Raw genomic sequence first — 17,543 nt, 5'->3', positions numbered from 1 at the left:
CTCAGTGGTTAGCGCGCTGTGCTCCAAACCCAGCGACCGGTGCTACCGGGCGCGGGAGGGTGGGGGGGAACCTGCGCGACCGGCGCGGCCGGCGCTGCCGCCTCTCTCCCGCCGTCGGGAGTCCGCGGACCGTCGCGTCACGAAGCCCCGGGGCAAGAACGGCCGACGATTGTCGATGCCGTCCCCTGACCCTCCGAGAGGGTCTCAGGAGAGAGGGGGGGGGGGGCACCGGGGTCCCCGCCACCACCACCGCCGCCGCCACCACCCACCTCGCTCGAGTCCTCCTGCGAGTTGATTAGCGTCGCCGCGTCCTCGGCCGCCTGCCGCTTCGCGTCGAGCAGCGCGCGCTCCATCTTGCCGCGCTCGCTCGTGATCAGCTCGTGTGCCTTGCGCTCCGCCTCCGCCACGGCCTTCTGCAGCTCCGCCACGGCCTGCCGCTTCACCTCGTTCACCGCGTCCTCTGTGTGGACAGTGGGATGGGGTGGGGGGGGACGCGCGTGGCGCTCGCTCATTGCCCACGTCGTGATGCAGCGTACGCGTGGGTGCTGTGCGCGTAACTGCTCCACGTGACCAGGATTCGAACCCAGGTGGGATGACGAATTTCCATTTGTTTGGCACTTAACTGCCCCAGAATCTCAAAGACCCTTAACTCAATAATTCCAATCAATGCCCAGCTGTAGTTTTTCTTTAATGGCTGAAGGGATCGCCCTGATGGCAGCCGTCCCCGTGCTGTACAAGGTAACGCAGCACCGGCACGTAAATGGGCATCGGTCGATCAGTCGGGGGCTATGCTGCTGTTGGTTAATAACACAAGTACAGTAATGTGGAATCACCAGCGGAGTTGTTCCGATGCTTGGCGCAGGCGGGAACGAACGGGAAGTTGAACGAATTCAGATGCAAGTCGTGGAGGGGAGGTTGGCCTCTTAATTATAATAAATTGGGAGCGAAGGGGAGATATTGGCTAGCGCTGGGGCGGTGTTAGTTAAGGCGAGTGCACTCGTTAGAATAAGGGGGGACCGTGCACTCACCTGCTTTCCTCCAGATCTCGTCGGGCATGTAGCCTGAGATGGGCCGGTGAGGGAACTCCCTCTGGGATTCTGGGGCACAAACAAAAACAAACAGAGGAATGTCTCTGAGTGCCCCCGAACACCAGGCTACGCTTGCCCCGAGAAGGATGCTTTCCCTGCACATGCAGCAACGCGGCACAGTTCCCTACATGCCATCTCGAGTGTACTCTAAGATGGCTGGCAAGGTGGTTTGTCATTTAGTGCCAAGGTTGAGCGCAGACCTTGTGACTATCGTTGACCTACAGATAGGAAGTGATTCCATCACTTTCCATGTGGACCAAATCCCTTCTGATTGGCCAGGGTTGGGTACAAATTGAGGCTGGTGAATGGGAGGTGAATGGGAAGTGATTGAGAAGGAGCTCCAGTTGACAGGATGGCTGCTGCCGAGCTAGATTTGGGAGCATGCCTCATTCAGCTGCACTTGGAAGCCCCCTGTTGCTGTGAATGCCCGCAGAGCTCCTTCCACCACAATATTAATAATAAGCGACAACTTCTACAACGCCACAACATGGCAAGCCATTACATGGGCACATGCAGCATACGGATCCAACGTGGATATATACGGATAACATTTATACGAGGCCACGGCGAGCATCGGTCGCGAGCACGCCACGGTGGCGAGATGTTAACTACCTCGCCAGGTATACACGAAGACGTGGGTTCGATCCCGACCCTGACGCCTGCTCTATATTTGGAGTGTGCATGTCTCTTTCCCCGTGGTTGCGTGGATTTTTCTGCGGGTCCTCCGGTTTTTCCCTCCACGTTTATGAACATGCGTTTGGAGCATTTGGTTGCAATAAACGTCCACAAGATAAGCCACCGTGTTGAGGCTATCATTTGTGGCCAGGTCGCTTCTGAAAAAGAGCTACATAGCTCAGTGGGCCTTTCCTGGTAAAATAAAAATACTTTTTAGTTTTTTATATCTGAACCGATCCTGCTATGACGAGGGTGAAGTACGGTCAAACAACCCCACCGACATAACTGGCGCGGCGTGGGAGAGGTCTTCACCCAGCAGCGTGCTTGACGAACAAGGGCCAGAGGTCGGCAGCAACGCACGAGACCATGAACACGACGTGAGTGTTTACTATCGCAAGTGGAGAATTTGCAGTGGGGGGGGGGGGGGGCGGGGGGAGGTGGGGGAGGGGGCCGGGGGGGCCCTCGACAGTCGTGGAATTGGGCAGAGAGCCGAAGGAAGCGAGGGGTGACAGGAGGCCATCGAGAGCGCCGCCTGCGACGGCCTCTGGTGGCAGACAGGGGGCTCGTGGTCGAGCGACGGCCCTGCACCCTCTGGGCCGGGGGCCGTGCTGCGGCAGGGCCACGAGTAGGGGACGCGCGGCTTAGAGGGGCGCACCTTTGCGCAGGTCCTCGGCGTCGTTGTAGCGCCGCATCCAGTAGTTGAGCTCCTCGCGGTCCGACTCCTGGCAACGCCGCAGGACGGTGAGGGAGCGCCGCGTCTTCTCCACCATGTCCATGATGCAGTTCAGCAGCTATGTGCGTGCGTGTGTGCAAGTGTGTGTGTGCAAGTGTGTGTGTATACATGAATGTGTGAGCATGTGCATGTGTGGATGTGTTTGTGTGCATGTGATTGTGCGTGCGTGCGTGCGCGTGTGCATGTGTAAGTATGTGGGCGTGTGCAAGTGAGTGTGAGTGTATGTGTGAGTGTATGTATGCGTGAGTTTGCATTTGGGGTGTGTGTATGGGTGTGTGTGCATGTGAGCGTGTGTGGAACAGCAGGTGTGAGCATGCATGCGAATTTGAGTGGGTATATGTTTGTGCGCGGTCGGGTGACAGTAAAACACAATTCATAACAGCTATAAATCAAATATTTTATGCGTATTGATGCAAGGATGCAGTGGGATTGGTGGCACCTAACAAATTATCTCAAAGCCAATCCACTGCAAGTCATATCTCGTGCTGACTTTGTGGCATAAAATAACTTGAACTCAAGGTGACCCCCACGTTCAATTATAAAATGAAACAAAAAAGCTATTAAGTTGACCGTGGGAAATATTTAAAAATAGCCGAAGTGTGATGACAGTGAGATTGCAACGACAAAAAAAATTGGTTTTCACAAATCATAAATGTACCGTACCAGGAATTGTGGCAGCGAACGGTTCTGACGAATAAGAGAAGGCAGTTGCTCATTGCGGTCAGAGCATACTTAATGGTGAATAGGGAAACCAAAGTGTTTCCAGCGATGAGGGATGATGCCCATGACCATCATATTCACCGCACGAGTGCACTGAACCAGCATAACTAACGCATTTTATTTACAATTGGGGTAAGATTTGTGTAACGATAAAATTAGCACTTGCACGGTTGGCTACGTATGGTGTGAAAGACGTTCAACATACGTACATAGATAATGTGTGTGTTTTTAGACTATTATAGAGTTCGGTGTAGTCAGTGCATGACCAGCCATGATTTCTACTAAAATCATGGCTGGGCTCATGTCTATTCATCATGATTATTGCCACATGCATGTGCGGTCTGATCTTGGTATCGAATCTTGCGTTCGTTTAGTGGCGACTACTGCAAACATGTAATTGTAAGAGGTATTTAACATGCACATTACAGCAGTGTGCTTTGGTAATGTCGAGTTAAAAGACCTTAGTTATTCATTGGGAGGACATCATTTTTATCTATAAACTAAACTATTTTTATTTTACCAGGTAAGGCCCACTGAGCTGTATAGCTCTTTTTCATAAGCGACCTGGCCACAAATGATAGCTCAACTTAGTGGCTTTATCAAGTGGAAATGTATTGCAGCCAAATACTCTAAAGGCATGTTTCTAAATGTGGAGGCAAAATCTGGAGGCCCCAGAGAAAAATCCACACAACCACAGGGAGAAGGACAAGTACACTCCAAATATGCAGGCGCATTTTACTACTCACATGATCCAAATGCTTCCACTCTTCTGCCCACTCTCGATCGGTCAGCCTGTGATCAATGACCTCCTCGACTCGTCCTCCGTGCAGTCCTGAAAGGTCAAGGTCAAGAGTTCATGACGAAAAAAACTGAACCCATTCGTCACTAACATTGCCCTAAAAGGAATAAAAAAATAAATATATATTTATACCCACACAACAAACTTTCTGGAAATGGCCCTTGGTTTAATTTCCCAGCGTCTGTTGAGTGACGATCATTGATTGACCTCATTAATGAGGCCTAGATACTCTATCCTATGAAAAAGGGCCATTGCTTGGAATGTCACGTATTAATTACAGAGAAATACATTTTCTTTTTCAGGACAGTGTTATCCTTATCCCCTTGACTCCGCGACAACACAGAAATCCTTCACGCAGGCCGCAACCCTCACCGATGGATCGATGCCTCTCCCTCGTCTCCCGCACATCCGCGTTGCCGCCACCACCGCCGCCGCCGCTGCCGCCACCGCCACCGCCACCACCGCCCGCCGCGCGGTACACCTCCCGGTATGCGTGGTGCGCCGGCAGCGTGTGGTGGGCCGCCGCAGCGGCGGCCGCGGCGGCGGCTGCGGCGGCCGCGGTCATGGGCAGGCCCGCGGGGCCGCCATCCTCCACGCGGAACGCGCCCGCCGGCGGCACCGGCACGGGGCCCGACGGGGCCTGGGAAGGAGGCGGAGGGGGCGGCGGCGGAGGCTGAGGCTGGGGGCCGGGGGCCTGGGGCCCCGGGGGGCCGTGGCCGTGGCCGTGGGAGGAGGGCGCCGCGCCGCCGGGGAGAGGGGGCGGAGGGGTCGGGTGGTGGGGCAGGCCGTTGCTGGGGCTGAAGCCGCGCGGCGTCGGGGGGCTCAGGGAGCAGAGGCGTTTGCTGGGGGGCTCGCAGTGGAGTCCTTCCCGGTCGTAGCCGTTCTCTTTGGTTCTGCGGGCACGAGCGGGCGGGCGGACGAGGGGTCGAGGGTGTCATGAACGCTCGTCGACAACCGCACTCGCCGCGGTGGAAATAATATAACGGTTGCCGAACTGTGACAACAGAGAACTTCTCGTCTTTTTAAGGGATGTCAGAAGCAGTGCTGTTTTTACCAGGGCAGCCCTCCAACGCAAGGTGGTACAATGCCCGCTGCGAGAGCTCCGGGTGATGGCGTAATCAGAATACACCCGGGGGCCTGCCGTGTGACTCAGTTGCAACAGCAGAGGGACAGTCTCCTTCACCCCCCATCCACTCAAGTGAAAAATTACGACTTTTTTATGGAAGGTGCTTTTGAGATGTGGTGGCAGCATTTAAGCTCTCCACAGATGCAAATCTAAACTAAACTATTTTTTATTTCATGAAGGCCCACCGAGCTATGTAACTCTTTGTCAGAATCGGCCTGGCCACAAGTGATGGCCCAATGAAGTGGCTTATCAAGTGAAAATGTATAGCAGCCAAATGCTCTAAACACATGTTGATTCTAAATGTAAAGGAAAAAACTGAAGGACCTGAAAAAAAATCCACGTGACCACACGGATAAACATGCAAACTCCAAGTATCCAACAGTCATCACGGTCGGGATCAAACCCACGACCTCCTGTATACCAGGCGAGGTAGTTAACATCAAGAACTCTTGCACAGCACTCACACACCTTGGAATGTCCCCACAACCAATCTCCAGGGTCCATATTCACCTTCTCTAGACACGGTGCGTTTTAGGTCCACGCTGCAGCATTACATCTGCCACTTAACGCTATTCATTCTATTTGCAGGTAGTTGTGGCGTGGGCCAGCGCGTCACCATTTCTGTCATCGAAATTCTAATCCAAATCTCCCGGTGCGGCAATTGAAACAATGGTGAATGGTTATTAAATACCCCCCTTCCCCTCACTCGCCCACAGCCTCTGTCCACCCAGCGATATAAATGGGTTCCACCACGGTTAGTGGGGCAAAGTGTAGGTAATCCCACATCTTCCAAGAGGTCTGGCCATTGTGGAATAGCAGGCCAAATACCAGCTGTGGCGGTGGGGGGGGGGGCTCTCTAGAGCTCCCTCTAGTGGAGTTCTTTCCACCAGCAACAGCAGCGGCGAGAGCGAGCAAATCGCAGGGCTGCGCCTTTACCTTCACCCCCTGTCATGTCGCGGTGCGGGGTGGGGGCGTGCACCTGTCCGGTGTCCGCCGCTTGCCGTTCTCTGCCACCTCGAGCATGAGGTCGGAGGAGTCGACGGGAGAGGTAGCGTTGGCGTCCAGCAGCAGCTGCTCGTTCTGGGCCAGGTACTGAGCCGGCGTCTGCTTGGCGAGCCGCGCGCAGTGCAGGAGCTCCCGCTGCAGCAGCGGCAAGTTGGCCTGGGCACGCACGCAGAGACGCATACGCATCAGATCGGATCGCACATGGGGAGGGGGGGCTACACAGCGGCAGCGCGTGGCCGTCGCGTTCCACTCGGCCATCCGCGTCCTTCCGCGGCCGCGAGGCCGGTCGCTTCCCAGTCCCAACCCCTGGGGTAATCGAGCGTGCCCGTCTCGCCGCGAGCACAGGGTGACGACGGCCGCTCGTTTACGTTGCCAGCCGTGAGCTGGAGACAATGAAACTCCACGTTCCTATGGACGAGGGGGGGCCAGTAGAACGACATGGGATGGCTTCTCGCCAAGTGGCACCGATGCTATTGACCTCGTCGGAGAGAAATACCTTTGATTGTGCCGAGTCGACTTCCAAGCGGGGCCTTGAGCTTGCGACGCTCCCGACTGCGAGTCGAACATTCGGACTACGACGCCAGCCGGCCGGCCGGATCCGTTGCCGCAACGGCGCACATTTCCACATGATGTGCATTTCTCCTTGCCAGCAATCTTCCAGCCGGTAAGCACGCGTGCACGTGCACACGCATGCGCAAGTCCAGTCAATTTACTGCTGGATGAGGGTCTCCCCGCACCGTGCGGGTTCGTAGGTTCTGTTTGACCACACTTCCTCTGCACGTCGCGACTGCACGGGGTTGGTAAAGCCGGGCAGTGTAGACCTGTTGTTGTGGAGTGACTCATGCAGCCAGATATGGCTGCAGGGTTTGGTGGTAGTACATGTTGTTTATGTCGTTTATTGTGAAATTTCGGTCACAGTTCCTATGATCACTGTTACATTGCTTATGGCTTTATATTGGTGATTTCGAAAGGTTTTTAGTTTGGCCATGTTTGTTTGTTGTAGTACCGAGTTAGAATGATGGCTTTAATCTAAGTTGTCTTGTGGTTGTTGTTGTTGTTGTTTGACTTGCATCCCACTGGAATTTTTGCACAGCATTGGTGTACGGTGCTTTTTTCTGAAAGACTTTTCAGTTTTTTCCTCGAATTTTTCTGTTTGCGCATAGTCACTTTAAGATGTTTTCTTGTTCATGTTCATGTTTTTTGTTTGTTGTGGTTGCACCCGATTCAAGAGCCGAATGGCTCACAGGGCTATACCAAATAAATGAAACTGAAACTGGAAAACATGGGGAGCGACGGGTACGGTACAACAGTGGTCGTCGCTGCACTGCTCCCTGCTGCTGTGCGCAGTGTTAAGTCATTGGCCTGGGAGATGAAGGACAAACAGGCGAGGGAATGCCTCAATACTGAGGTCCGCGATCAAATTACTGTCATTTAAGAAGATACTGGGGGGTTAGCGTCGATCTACAATCAATGCCAAGCACAGCAAACTCTGTCCAGTCTGGAGCCATCGGAAATACTAGCCATAAAGAGGGTCGTAGAGCAGAGTGTAAAACCCTGCATGGCTGAAGGTCATGCCCTTTACAAATACACAGTCCCCCATTCTCACAAAGAAATCCTTCATGAGTCGCAGTATTCCTTCAAACAGTTGCCTTCTTGGTTAATGTTGCCATGAACGTCACTCTTTGATTCCTCCACCCTTTTCAAGGACTCGTTTCATCCACAACATTGCAGGTCGCAACAGAGACAAAGCCCACCTGTATAGCCTTAACAGACTGTTGGGGCAAGTGCTGTTAGAGAGCACCTAAGAAGGCCGGCACGGCACATGAGGGGGTGGGTGGCCAAAACCATGACCGGCGTTAATCTCCCCGGCGCTAATGTTTTTCACACTGCACTGGGTACTCATTTAAGGCTGAGTCGACCTAGGGGAGGCCCAGGACCAGCTCAGATAATCGTCAGTGGTATTGGCCGTGAGCAAGAATCGAACTTGGCTCTCCGGGTTTGTAGCGCAGCGTGCTAACCACTACACTACCGCTCCCCTGTGTCACAACAACACACTCACTCACTGACTCATTCACTCACCACTGACTCACCCACTCACTCACCCACTCACTTACCCACCCACTCACCCACTCACTCACCCACCCACTCACCCACCCACTCACCCACCCACTCACCCACCCACTCACCCACTCATCAACTCACCGACTCACCACTGACTCACTCACCCACTGACCCACTCACCCAGTCACCATGCTGCAGGCCAAAACACTTCTCTCTCTGCTTCTGCCCTGACACTACTGCACTTTGAAACTTCCTCCTCCCATCGTCGCGTCGATTTCAAGCCATTTTATTCGTGATGGTGGTCACCCATCCAAGCACTGCCCAGGCTCAACCCCCGCTTAACTTCTGAGCTCCGTCGAGACCGGGCAACTTGGTAACAGGCAGTGGAGTTAGAAGTGCCGTCACAACGGCGGTGCAGCAGCAGCAGGGAGCAGCGACTGCACTGCTCGCGGCTGGAGGTGTAAAGCGCTCGCCCGTAACGCCACCGGCCGAATTGGTTCGGGTCAGGGGTCAGCAACCAAAATAACAAGGGGATTTTTTTCGTACGAATTCGGCATAATAAAAACAAACTCAATATTGCAAGAGCGGCGATGCGACGTGAATACGAGCCACGGGCCGCTCGACCCCTGGCCGAGGTGAACCTGAGTGTTGCCGCTGTGATCACCGCGAGGCGCTGGGCAAAAACCGCTGAGCGGGCAGCAAAATTGATGGCCATCGTCGTTGTCATTTCGTCTCGTTTACGCATGAAAGCCTGCCCAGGTTTTTGCAGTGGGGGGCGGGGGGGGCTGTTATACAGATAACAAAAAAACTGAAATCTACTTGTGTTTTCGTGGCGTGTGGGAGAGACGAGTACCTTTAAAAAGGGAATCACGAACGGGCGCAGAGGGAAGTTGGTCGCCTCCTGAAGTTTGGCATGGAACTCTTCAATAGACAGAGTCGAATTCTGAAAATGCAACACACGCACAGAGAGGCACACGCACGCAGGTTAGCACGGTTGGCACCTCCAATTTGCTCGGTTGGCTACGTACGGTGTGAAATAAGTTCAACATACAACGTATAACAAGAAATAATATTAATGTCCTCTATAGAGTAAAGCTTCGACCGAATCTCAATTTTCAAGAGGGTCCTGCCTCAATACGTTTGGCTGGTTCCAACTGGTTATCGCGCGAAGGCAATTTATTTTCTTCCCTGGAGAAAAACCCCACTCAAAAGCTCACAGCCGGCACACGGCTTCCCGAACCGGCTTGCTGTACTGCCGCCTGCTGGAAAAAACTCACGCTCCGCCGGGATCGGGAGCTCCACAAATCGGCGGCGTCACAGCCACCGCCGAGTGGGGTGATGCGCCGGGAGGGGCAGGGTGAGGGGGGCCATCGCACGCCCGGCGAGTTCAGATCGAGTTCAAAATCCCGGTGTCGCTTTTCCCGACTCCTCCCCCCCGGGGTCAGCAAAACAAGAACCGTTTTGTTGGAGGTTAAATCGTGATCGTCCAGCATCTTTGGACCGGCTCCCGCCACGGCAATGTGGAATTTCCACCAATCACTGCGACCGAGAGGGAAGAGCGCACTGCCCCGATGCCCGGTTGTGCTCTCCGCTCGCGCATGATGGGCAGCATCGGATGCTTTCAGCAGCTCCGTGCCAACGTCGAGGTCTGCTGTAGGATCTCTCCATTGCTTTGAATTATTGATGACTCTCATCCCATTCTATTCTACTCTTGCGCACGATGTCAATGTGGCCAGGCGCTAAATGCCAATGTCGGTCTGCTCGCCACGAGAGGGCTTCTGCAGAGAAAGTTAGTGTCGTTCTGCTGTTCGTTCTCCACCTCCGCCGAACGAGCGACGCTCAATTCAGCGCTCGCACACGTTGACTTTGACCAGACACAGAAGTAACAGCGAGTGTATTCCGCCAAGTTACACAACTCGTGCACATGTACGCACTAATTTTAGCACCGGTGCACTCTGATCCTGGCGAATCACGCTCATCAGTGGCAAGTGATAGCCAAATTTAGCACGACCGCCCCGGCTTGACTCGGCTTAAAATGAATACCTGGTGTGGTGGTGCGGTCAACATGATCCTATTTGGCTATGACGGGAGATGTTGGTTTTTGTAACGCACATGTGAGCACGGTGCTGTATTAGCGCGCGTGTGTGTGTGTGTGCGTGCATGTGTGCATGTCTTTGTGTGTGATCGTGCACGTGCGAATGTGCGTGCACCTAGCATGGCACAAGCGACGTGGTGACGTCACCGCCACTTAGTGGCGAATAGTGGTTGTTATTGTTGTGTGCGCGTGTGTAAGCGATGCGTCAGCGTTTAGCGCATTGCGCGATGAACCCGGCAACCCGAGTTCAAGTCACGCTCACGGCCAACAGCAGTGACGATTATCTGAACCAGCCCTGGGCCTCCCCTTGTTCGACTCAGCCTCAAATGAGTCAAACTGGTGTGATGTGTAAACATCGCCACTCGGGAAACAAAGGCGACCGAGCGTGGTGCTGGCCACCCACCCCCTTGTATGCCGTGCCGGCCTTCATAGGTGCTCGCTAACAGCAGTTGCCCCAACAGTCTATTAAGGCTATATGTGAAGTGATTTACGCTGGGGCAACCACAATTCACGCCCTTGGCGGTTCCGCAAATTGTCACAATTCATGGTCACAAATTCCTCCCCAGCAATAATTTTTTGTTGTTATATTATGACTGCATATATCACATTATATCACATTAACCCCATAATATACAACGTATATAACTAATACACATCACTTCTTACATTTACATTCAAAATTTAGAGCATCAATTGGAACCGCTAATTTGGTGCAAACCTTCTGCCTCAGCATTTTTTCCCACCTCATGACGGACGCTTGTGTTGCGCCAGAAACGTCGTGATTTATTTTATTTTCTACCTACGTGACTTTACCGAAAGAACCAAAGAGTATGGATTCCTGCAGTCACGAAAACTTCAAATCAAGATTGTGGACCAACCTACTTCACGCCCTGGCCCATTATCCCAGCCATTTGGGTTCGATGCCCAGCCATGCATGCGGGTACCACAAACCTGTCTCTGGGCCTCCTCTAGGTTTACTTGGCCTTAACCTAAAGGACCTGTCAAGGCGTGCGAACAAGCCGCCGGTATTAATAGGCGCTAACGCCACTTCATTCGCCCCCCAGTGACACCGCACCGATGCTCGAGCACATGGCGCCCGCACGGGGCGCGCGTCCGGCACGCGTTCTCGCGCGCCACGGCAGCATGCGCCATCAGTCTCGCAGGGCGCCGTCTACCGCCGCTGCCCCTGCCCCCGCGTTCTGTCGCAGTTGGTCACTATCCCGTGTGGGGGTTTCGCTCTCCGCTTTATGACATTCTTTTGCACCCCTTGCTCCTCGTCCTTTCGATGTTGGGCGTGCGAGGGGCTCGCGACGCCGCCACTGTTATGGCATCGCCGATTAGGCGGCGAAGAAATAATAATCGGCGGAGTGGGCGCCGCGAGTGGCTGCGGTGGGAGGGTGGGGGAGGGAGGGGAAGGGAGGGGAGGGGGGCCAGGCGAGTGAGGGAGGGACAGATATACGATTTCACATCCTCGGAGCGGGAGGCAGATGGGACGGCACGTGAGCCCGCGCTCGCGCACGCACGCGGCGGCCGGCTTGCAACGGGACACCGCGGACGCAAATAACCCGGACACGGCCAAAAGGGCCCGGTTACGTCACGGTCCAGCGGCGGCGTCTCCCGCGCGGCCAACCCGGCGGCGGCCGTGCCGCTCGGCCGCAATCGACCACCGGGTTCGGTCGCGGACGCTTCTCTAAGCGACCGAAGGTCAGGCGAGATTTGCGACGCGCGCATTGGAAGGGAGACCCGGGGTTTGTAGCCACGCAAACAAGTGGCGTTCACTCGTTACACTTCTACCGATGGACCGAGCGCTGCTTTGGAGTGTCAGCTGTTAATTTCTAGACGTTGATTTCAATGCATCCACGCATTGAAACATATATAGCGATCTACGCTAGGCAAACGATGGATCTACAGGCACATTAGCATGTGATTTGCTTATGATTACCATATATTATAAAACAATGTATTCTTAGGCACATGATGTAATGCATGTACCATGCACAGCTATTGCCAAGAGGAGCTATCACAGTCAAGTCTCAGCGTCTCCCTGCACCAAGAAGCACTTGTGGCGGCACTCAACTTCATTGGCGGAAATGAGCCAATCATGGAAATTCCACATTTCCAAGGCAGGGGCCACCTCGAGTAATCGAAGTTGGATTTGACCTCACGACCTTCCAATATCGATCGTCCTCGCCACTACCGCTCCGAATCCCTGTGAGAGTAGAAGTCCTCTCCTCGACAACTCCTCACATACACTGGGCCCAGCCGACCACCGATTATCCTACTTCTACGGATCGGCTCCGCCAGCTCGCCACAAATGCGTGGTGAACTCATTTCTTCAGAACGGCCTTTTTGTGTTTAGTTTGTGGTCCTTCCCCCGCAACCTCCGATTCGTGTGGTTGGCTACGTACGTAACAGCAATACTGAAGATAGAGAGAGACACAGAGAGAGAGAGGATGTAACCTGGACAACGGATATCAAATATACACACAGTTTAAAGATGTGCACCACCCCAGCGGAACCGTTTTTGCCGAAGCATATCTACGACGCTTAACTGTCCTTTTAACAGATGATTGCATAGCTGCCACGAATTTCCCGGGTATCTGGGCTTAACTTTCAACAACCTCTTTTTTTGAGCTGCTTAGTTAGGGGCCCAGCTCTCTGATCCGCACACACCGAAACAGTCCATTTTCTTTACACTCAAGACTGATCTCTCTTCCCTTACAAAGTGGTTTCCGTAGCCCATCAAGCACCTGCCCTACTAAAGCACAACACCTCAGTGCCCACTGCAAGACGGGTGCTATGTTTGCGTTCTCAAGGGTGTAACGTCTTGGCTGGCTGGGAGGTGTTTTCACTCGGAAACGCGCCACTTCTGGAGCTGGCTCAGGACCAACACGGTTAACCCAGCACCAGTCAGACACATTCAGACAAGGCTCTGTCACCTAGCACCATTGTTTTTTACTCTGTTTAGTTGTGCGTACAAGTTCGTTGCTATATTCTTGGTTCTTTCGGTAAAGTCACGTAGAAGGGAAATAATAATAAAATAATAACAATAAAACATTATAAAATTCTCACGACGTTTCGGCCACAACGCAAGCAGCTGCTTTACCGAAAGAACCAAGAATATGAATCCCTGCAGTCACGAAAGCTTTAAATCGAAATGTAAGTTCGCTGCTCTTTATACAACGGAGTGACAGACTGGCCCTGTGATAGTTTCTCCTTAAAAAACGAACCGGATCAGTTTCTGACACGATGTTTAAACAAGAGAGTTAGACCGATCTGTGATCGGATCTCTAGAAATCTGACAGACCAGTCTCTCTCTCTCTGTCCCTGCTACAAATTCCTCGGCCTCATTATCGACTCAGTGCTCACCTTCCACATACACAATGACTATACGTAATGAAAAAAGGGAAAGGTTTTATACACGAAGGCTTTCGCGACCAATATCGTCCATAATATTTAAGGAACGAAACAAGTGGACTTCTCTACAAATCTGGCTGTCGCCTGATGAAGCTAGTTGTAATTACTGGTGAAACTTCGTACTCAGTTTGTAAATGTTGTGGCTTGGCTCTCCAACACACCGGTGTGCTGTACTCGTGACGAATTGGCACGTTCTGTTTACGTGACGACCCTTACTGATTGGCTGTGTCGGGTGGTGGCGGGTTTAACGACACAATTATATATTTACGCAAACTAACCCAAAAAAACCTATATTATGGATGATATTGGTCACGAAAGCCTACGTGTTAAACTAACCTAAAAACTTTTGTTATTTTACCAGGTAAGGCCCACTGAGCTATTTCAGAAGTCACCTGGCCACAAAGTGATTGCTCAACGAAGTGGCTTATCAAGTGGAAATTATAGCAGCCAAATACTCTAAACGCAAATTCCAAATGTTGATGGAAAAACCGGAGGACCCGGAGAATAATCCACACGACTAGGACAACAACATGCAAACTACAAATATACAGGTGTCAGTGTTGGGATCGAACCCACAACCTCCTGTATACCAGGTAAGGGAGTTAACATCTAGCTGTTGTAGTGCCCACTCTCCTTAATAAACTAAAGCCTCTTTATCATAAGATGCTCCTTACAGAGCTCATCGCTCTATAGAACTTTACTCTAAAGCTAGTATGACCTCTCCGGGAGATATACACTGGGCAATCTTCATCCACAACGTTTTTTTAATCCAAATCAGCTCAGTGTTTCATGGACACTCTCCATCCATTAAGAAATCCAAAATTAGATAGGACCTCTGATTAACTGATGACCATTTTTTTTTTACCAGGCAAGGCCCACTGAGCTCCATGGCTCTTTATCAGAAGCGACCTGGCCACAAGTGATATCTCAATGAAGTGGCTTTTTACATAGATGTTTATAGCCACCAAATCGTCGAAACGCGTGCTTCTAAATGTTGATGGAAAACCGGAGGACCCGGAGAATAATCCACACGACCAGGACAAGAACATGCAAACTACAAATATGCAGCAGGCATCAGGGTCAGGATCGAACCCCCGACCTCATGCACACCAGGCGAAGTAGTTGACATTCACCTTCTCTAGACATGGTGTGTTTGAAGGCCACGGTGCAGCATTACCTCTGCCAATGCTACAGCTCAGCTCGATTATGCCTGAGGGTGAACGTAGGGTTTACTTACATATGGCCATGACGGGATATTGTGTTTGTTATTTATATCTAAGCCCTATTAATTGTTTATTCGATTTGCAGGTGCTTCTGACGTGGGTTTCATGTTATTGGCACATTCCCAACCTATCCTGAAGCTGCAACCACTGCCGCCGATCTTGGGCTGTGGTCGTCATTGCCAAAGAGCTGCTGAGCTCAATGGGGGCCTTACTTGCTGATATAGTCTGAGTATGAGTCTGCTCTCTGCCTCTCTCTCTGCCTCTCCCTCCATCTCTCTACCTCTGTGTTTTGACTCTCCCTGCCTCTCTTTTTCTGTATCTATATCCTTTTGCCTCTCTGCCCCTCTTTCTTTCTCTCTCCCTCTTTCTGCCTCTGAGCCTCTCCCTGCCTCTCCGCCTTTCCCCGTCTCTGCATCTCTCCGTGCCTCTCTCCCAGCCGCTCTCTCTCCGCCATCGCCCCCATCCCGTGCTCTTCCACTCACCACGAGGCCCAGCACGAGCGTCCGCACGCGCTCGCCGATCTCGGGCGAGATGTCGGAGCCGAACTGCTGCAGCGTCGTGAGGAAGCGCTTGAGTTTGCTGAGCTGGCGGGCGCCGCACGCCGGCGGCAGCTGCTGATTGGCCAGCGAGGAGGAGGACGAGGACGCGGGGCCGTTGCCGAAGCCGTTGGGCGGGGAAGGGGCGCCGTTCATTCCCGGCGGAGAGTGGCCCACACCGTTCAGCACTGCGAGAAGAGAGAAGGTGGGGCGGGGGGGCGAGAGGGAGGTGAGGCGGGATGAACGAGTGGGTGAGGGTGAGCGGCGGGGTGGTTGCGTGGGTGAGCGGCGGGGTGGTCGAGTGGGTGAGTAGCCAAGTGGTTGAGTGGGTGAACAGCAGGGTGAATGAGTGGGTGAGCGGCGGAGTGGACGAGTGGGTGAGCGGCGGGGCGCCCGTGTGGGCGACTGCTCACTGCTCGTGGGCGTGAAGGAGCTGGCTCGGTTGATGCTCTGCGTGGCGGGGGGAGGGGGAGGCATGGCGGCTTGCGGAACGCTGCGGATCGGAGGAGTCGATCTGGAGGAGGCCTTCACGTCCGAGGGGGAGTCGGGCATCCTGGTGCGCGCGGGATGGCAGGGCACCTGGGTAGAGGAGGAGGTGGCGACAGCACACGGGCAGCAGCGTGGACAGCATGGTTAGTGAGCGCCAGATGCAATGCATTGTGGGTCTGAGTAGCGTCTAAATCCAACCACACCTTGAGATGTTAAAACAAAACAAGTGTTTACTTTCACCACAACGAAACAGCAACTGGAATTTTTTTGGCTGAATTGGCCTAGGAGAGGCCCAGACCAGGTTCAGGTTCCTATTTTCCACGTTGTTGCGCATCTTTTATGGTGGTCCTGCTATAATAAGCCATTATTGCCACAGCCTGTGTAGGCCTTAATATGTGCTCACTAACAGCACCCAAACCAAGTCTTCATCAAAGTTAATTGAGGTATTTGAGCGTGTCTCCTGCACGATTGTCTCTGTGTACGTGCGTCTGTCTTTGTGTCTGAACATGTGTCTGTGTGCGTGTGCGCGTGTCTGTGTGCGTGTGCGCGTGTCTGTGTGTGTCAATCTGTGCACGTGTGTACGTGCACGTGTCCGTGTGTCATCATATGGGAAGTGGTAGTATAGTGGTAAGCACACCGCACTCGGTACCCATCGACCTGAATTCGATTCCTGCTCACGACCAACCCTGGTGACGATCATCTCCACCGGTCCTGGGCCTCCCAAGGTCGACTCAGCCTCAAATGAATACGCCTAGTGCGATGCGTAAACATCGAGACAAAGGGAGCTGGGCGTGGTTGTGGCCACCCACAGCCTCGTGTGGCCATGCTGGCCGTTATAAATGCTCGCTAACGGCACTTGCCCCCATAGTCCGTTGAGGCTATATGGGGGATCTCGGTCTTTATCTTCGGGTCTGTTTGTGTGAAGCTCATATTTTTGTTTGCCAAACAGATGCAATTAAGCGCAATGCAACAAAACCCTCGCTTTTAAAACAGAAGTCAACACCTGCACAAGCCCGATTCATTTCTGTAAAAATGCATCGTCGGCACAACAAGTCTAAATATTTAACTTGAAAACGCATTCACTTGGGCGCAGCACTTGCAACATGCGCGCCCCCCCGTATGCCTCCATTTGGCAAAACGGACACGAAACAATGCGAACGACGATCGCGCACAGGCACGCGCAGTGGCAGTTCCCTGCCAAGAGAAGGAATTTCGCTTCCTGGGTGGGGCCTGGCTCGCCAATGTGGCTTTTCAATGACAGTGAAATGAGAGTTAATTATGATGCCAGTTGAATGTGAATTGATGTAGCACCGTAATCAATAATCAATAAGGGGTTTTACTTTTAAACGGTCAAAGCATTGCGCAGTACTAACTTCTGGTGGCCTTGAGCGAGCGGTGGAAATTCCACATTCCCGTGTTTGGGGCTAATCTCTCCAACGGGTGGCCACTGCTGACTTACCACAGAGTGGTACGTTATTTTAACAGCCCCAAAGAGATGATGGGCTGGGGCTAGGGATTTTAAATTCACGATAATTTCATTACGGGTCAGGCAATCTAGCCATTGAACCAGGCTTTT

At 52.9% G+C, this 17,543-nt stretch overlaps 1 protein-coding gene across 1 annotated transcript in view; it reads right to left on the bottom strand.

Moving 5' to 3' along the window:
• LOC144723360 (protein CBFA2T1-like) overlaps positions 1-17,543 on the bottom strand; it is a 78,068-nt gene that overhangs the window by 11,496 nt on the left and 49,029 nt on the right. The window contains exons 2-10 of the mRNA XM_078602100.1: positions 15,892-16,057; positions 15,425-15,666; positions 9,061-9,150; positions 6,121-6,302; positions 4,388-4,908; positions 3,963-4,048; positions 2,419-2,554; positions 1,029-1,097; positions 270-460 (exon numbers count right to left, since the gene is read on the bottom strand). Coding sequence (XP_078458226.1) covers positions 270-460; positions 1,029-1,097; positions 2,419-2,554; positions 3,963-4,048; positions 4,388-4,908; positions 6,121-6,302; positions 9,061-9,150; positions 15,425-15,666; positions 15,892-16,030 — 1,656 coding nt within the window. The 5' untranslated portion in view covers positions 16,031-16,057. The remainder of the gene's footprint in view (positions 1-269; positions 461-1,028; positions 1,098-2,418; positions 2,555-3,962; positions 4,049-4,387; positions 4,909-6,120; positions 6,303-9,060; positions 9,151-15,424; positions 15,667-15,891; positions 16,058-17,543) is intronic.

This window comes from Lampetra planeri, chromosome 17 (assembly GCF_965212315.1).
Source record: "Lampetra planeri chromosome 17, kcLamPlan1.2.h2, whole genome shotgun sequence".
In the NCBI taxonomy this organism is placed as follows: Eukaryota; Metazoa; Chordata; class Hyperoartia; order Petromyzontiformes; family Petromyzontidae; genus Lampetra; species Lampetra planeri.
This window is presented reverse-complemented; position numbering and strand designations above follow the sequence as displayed.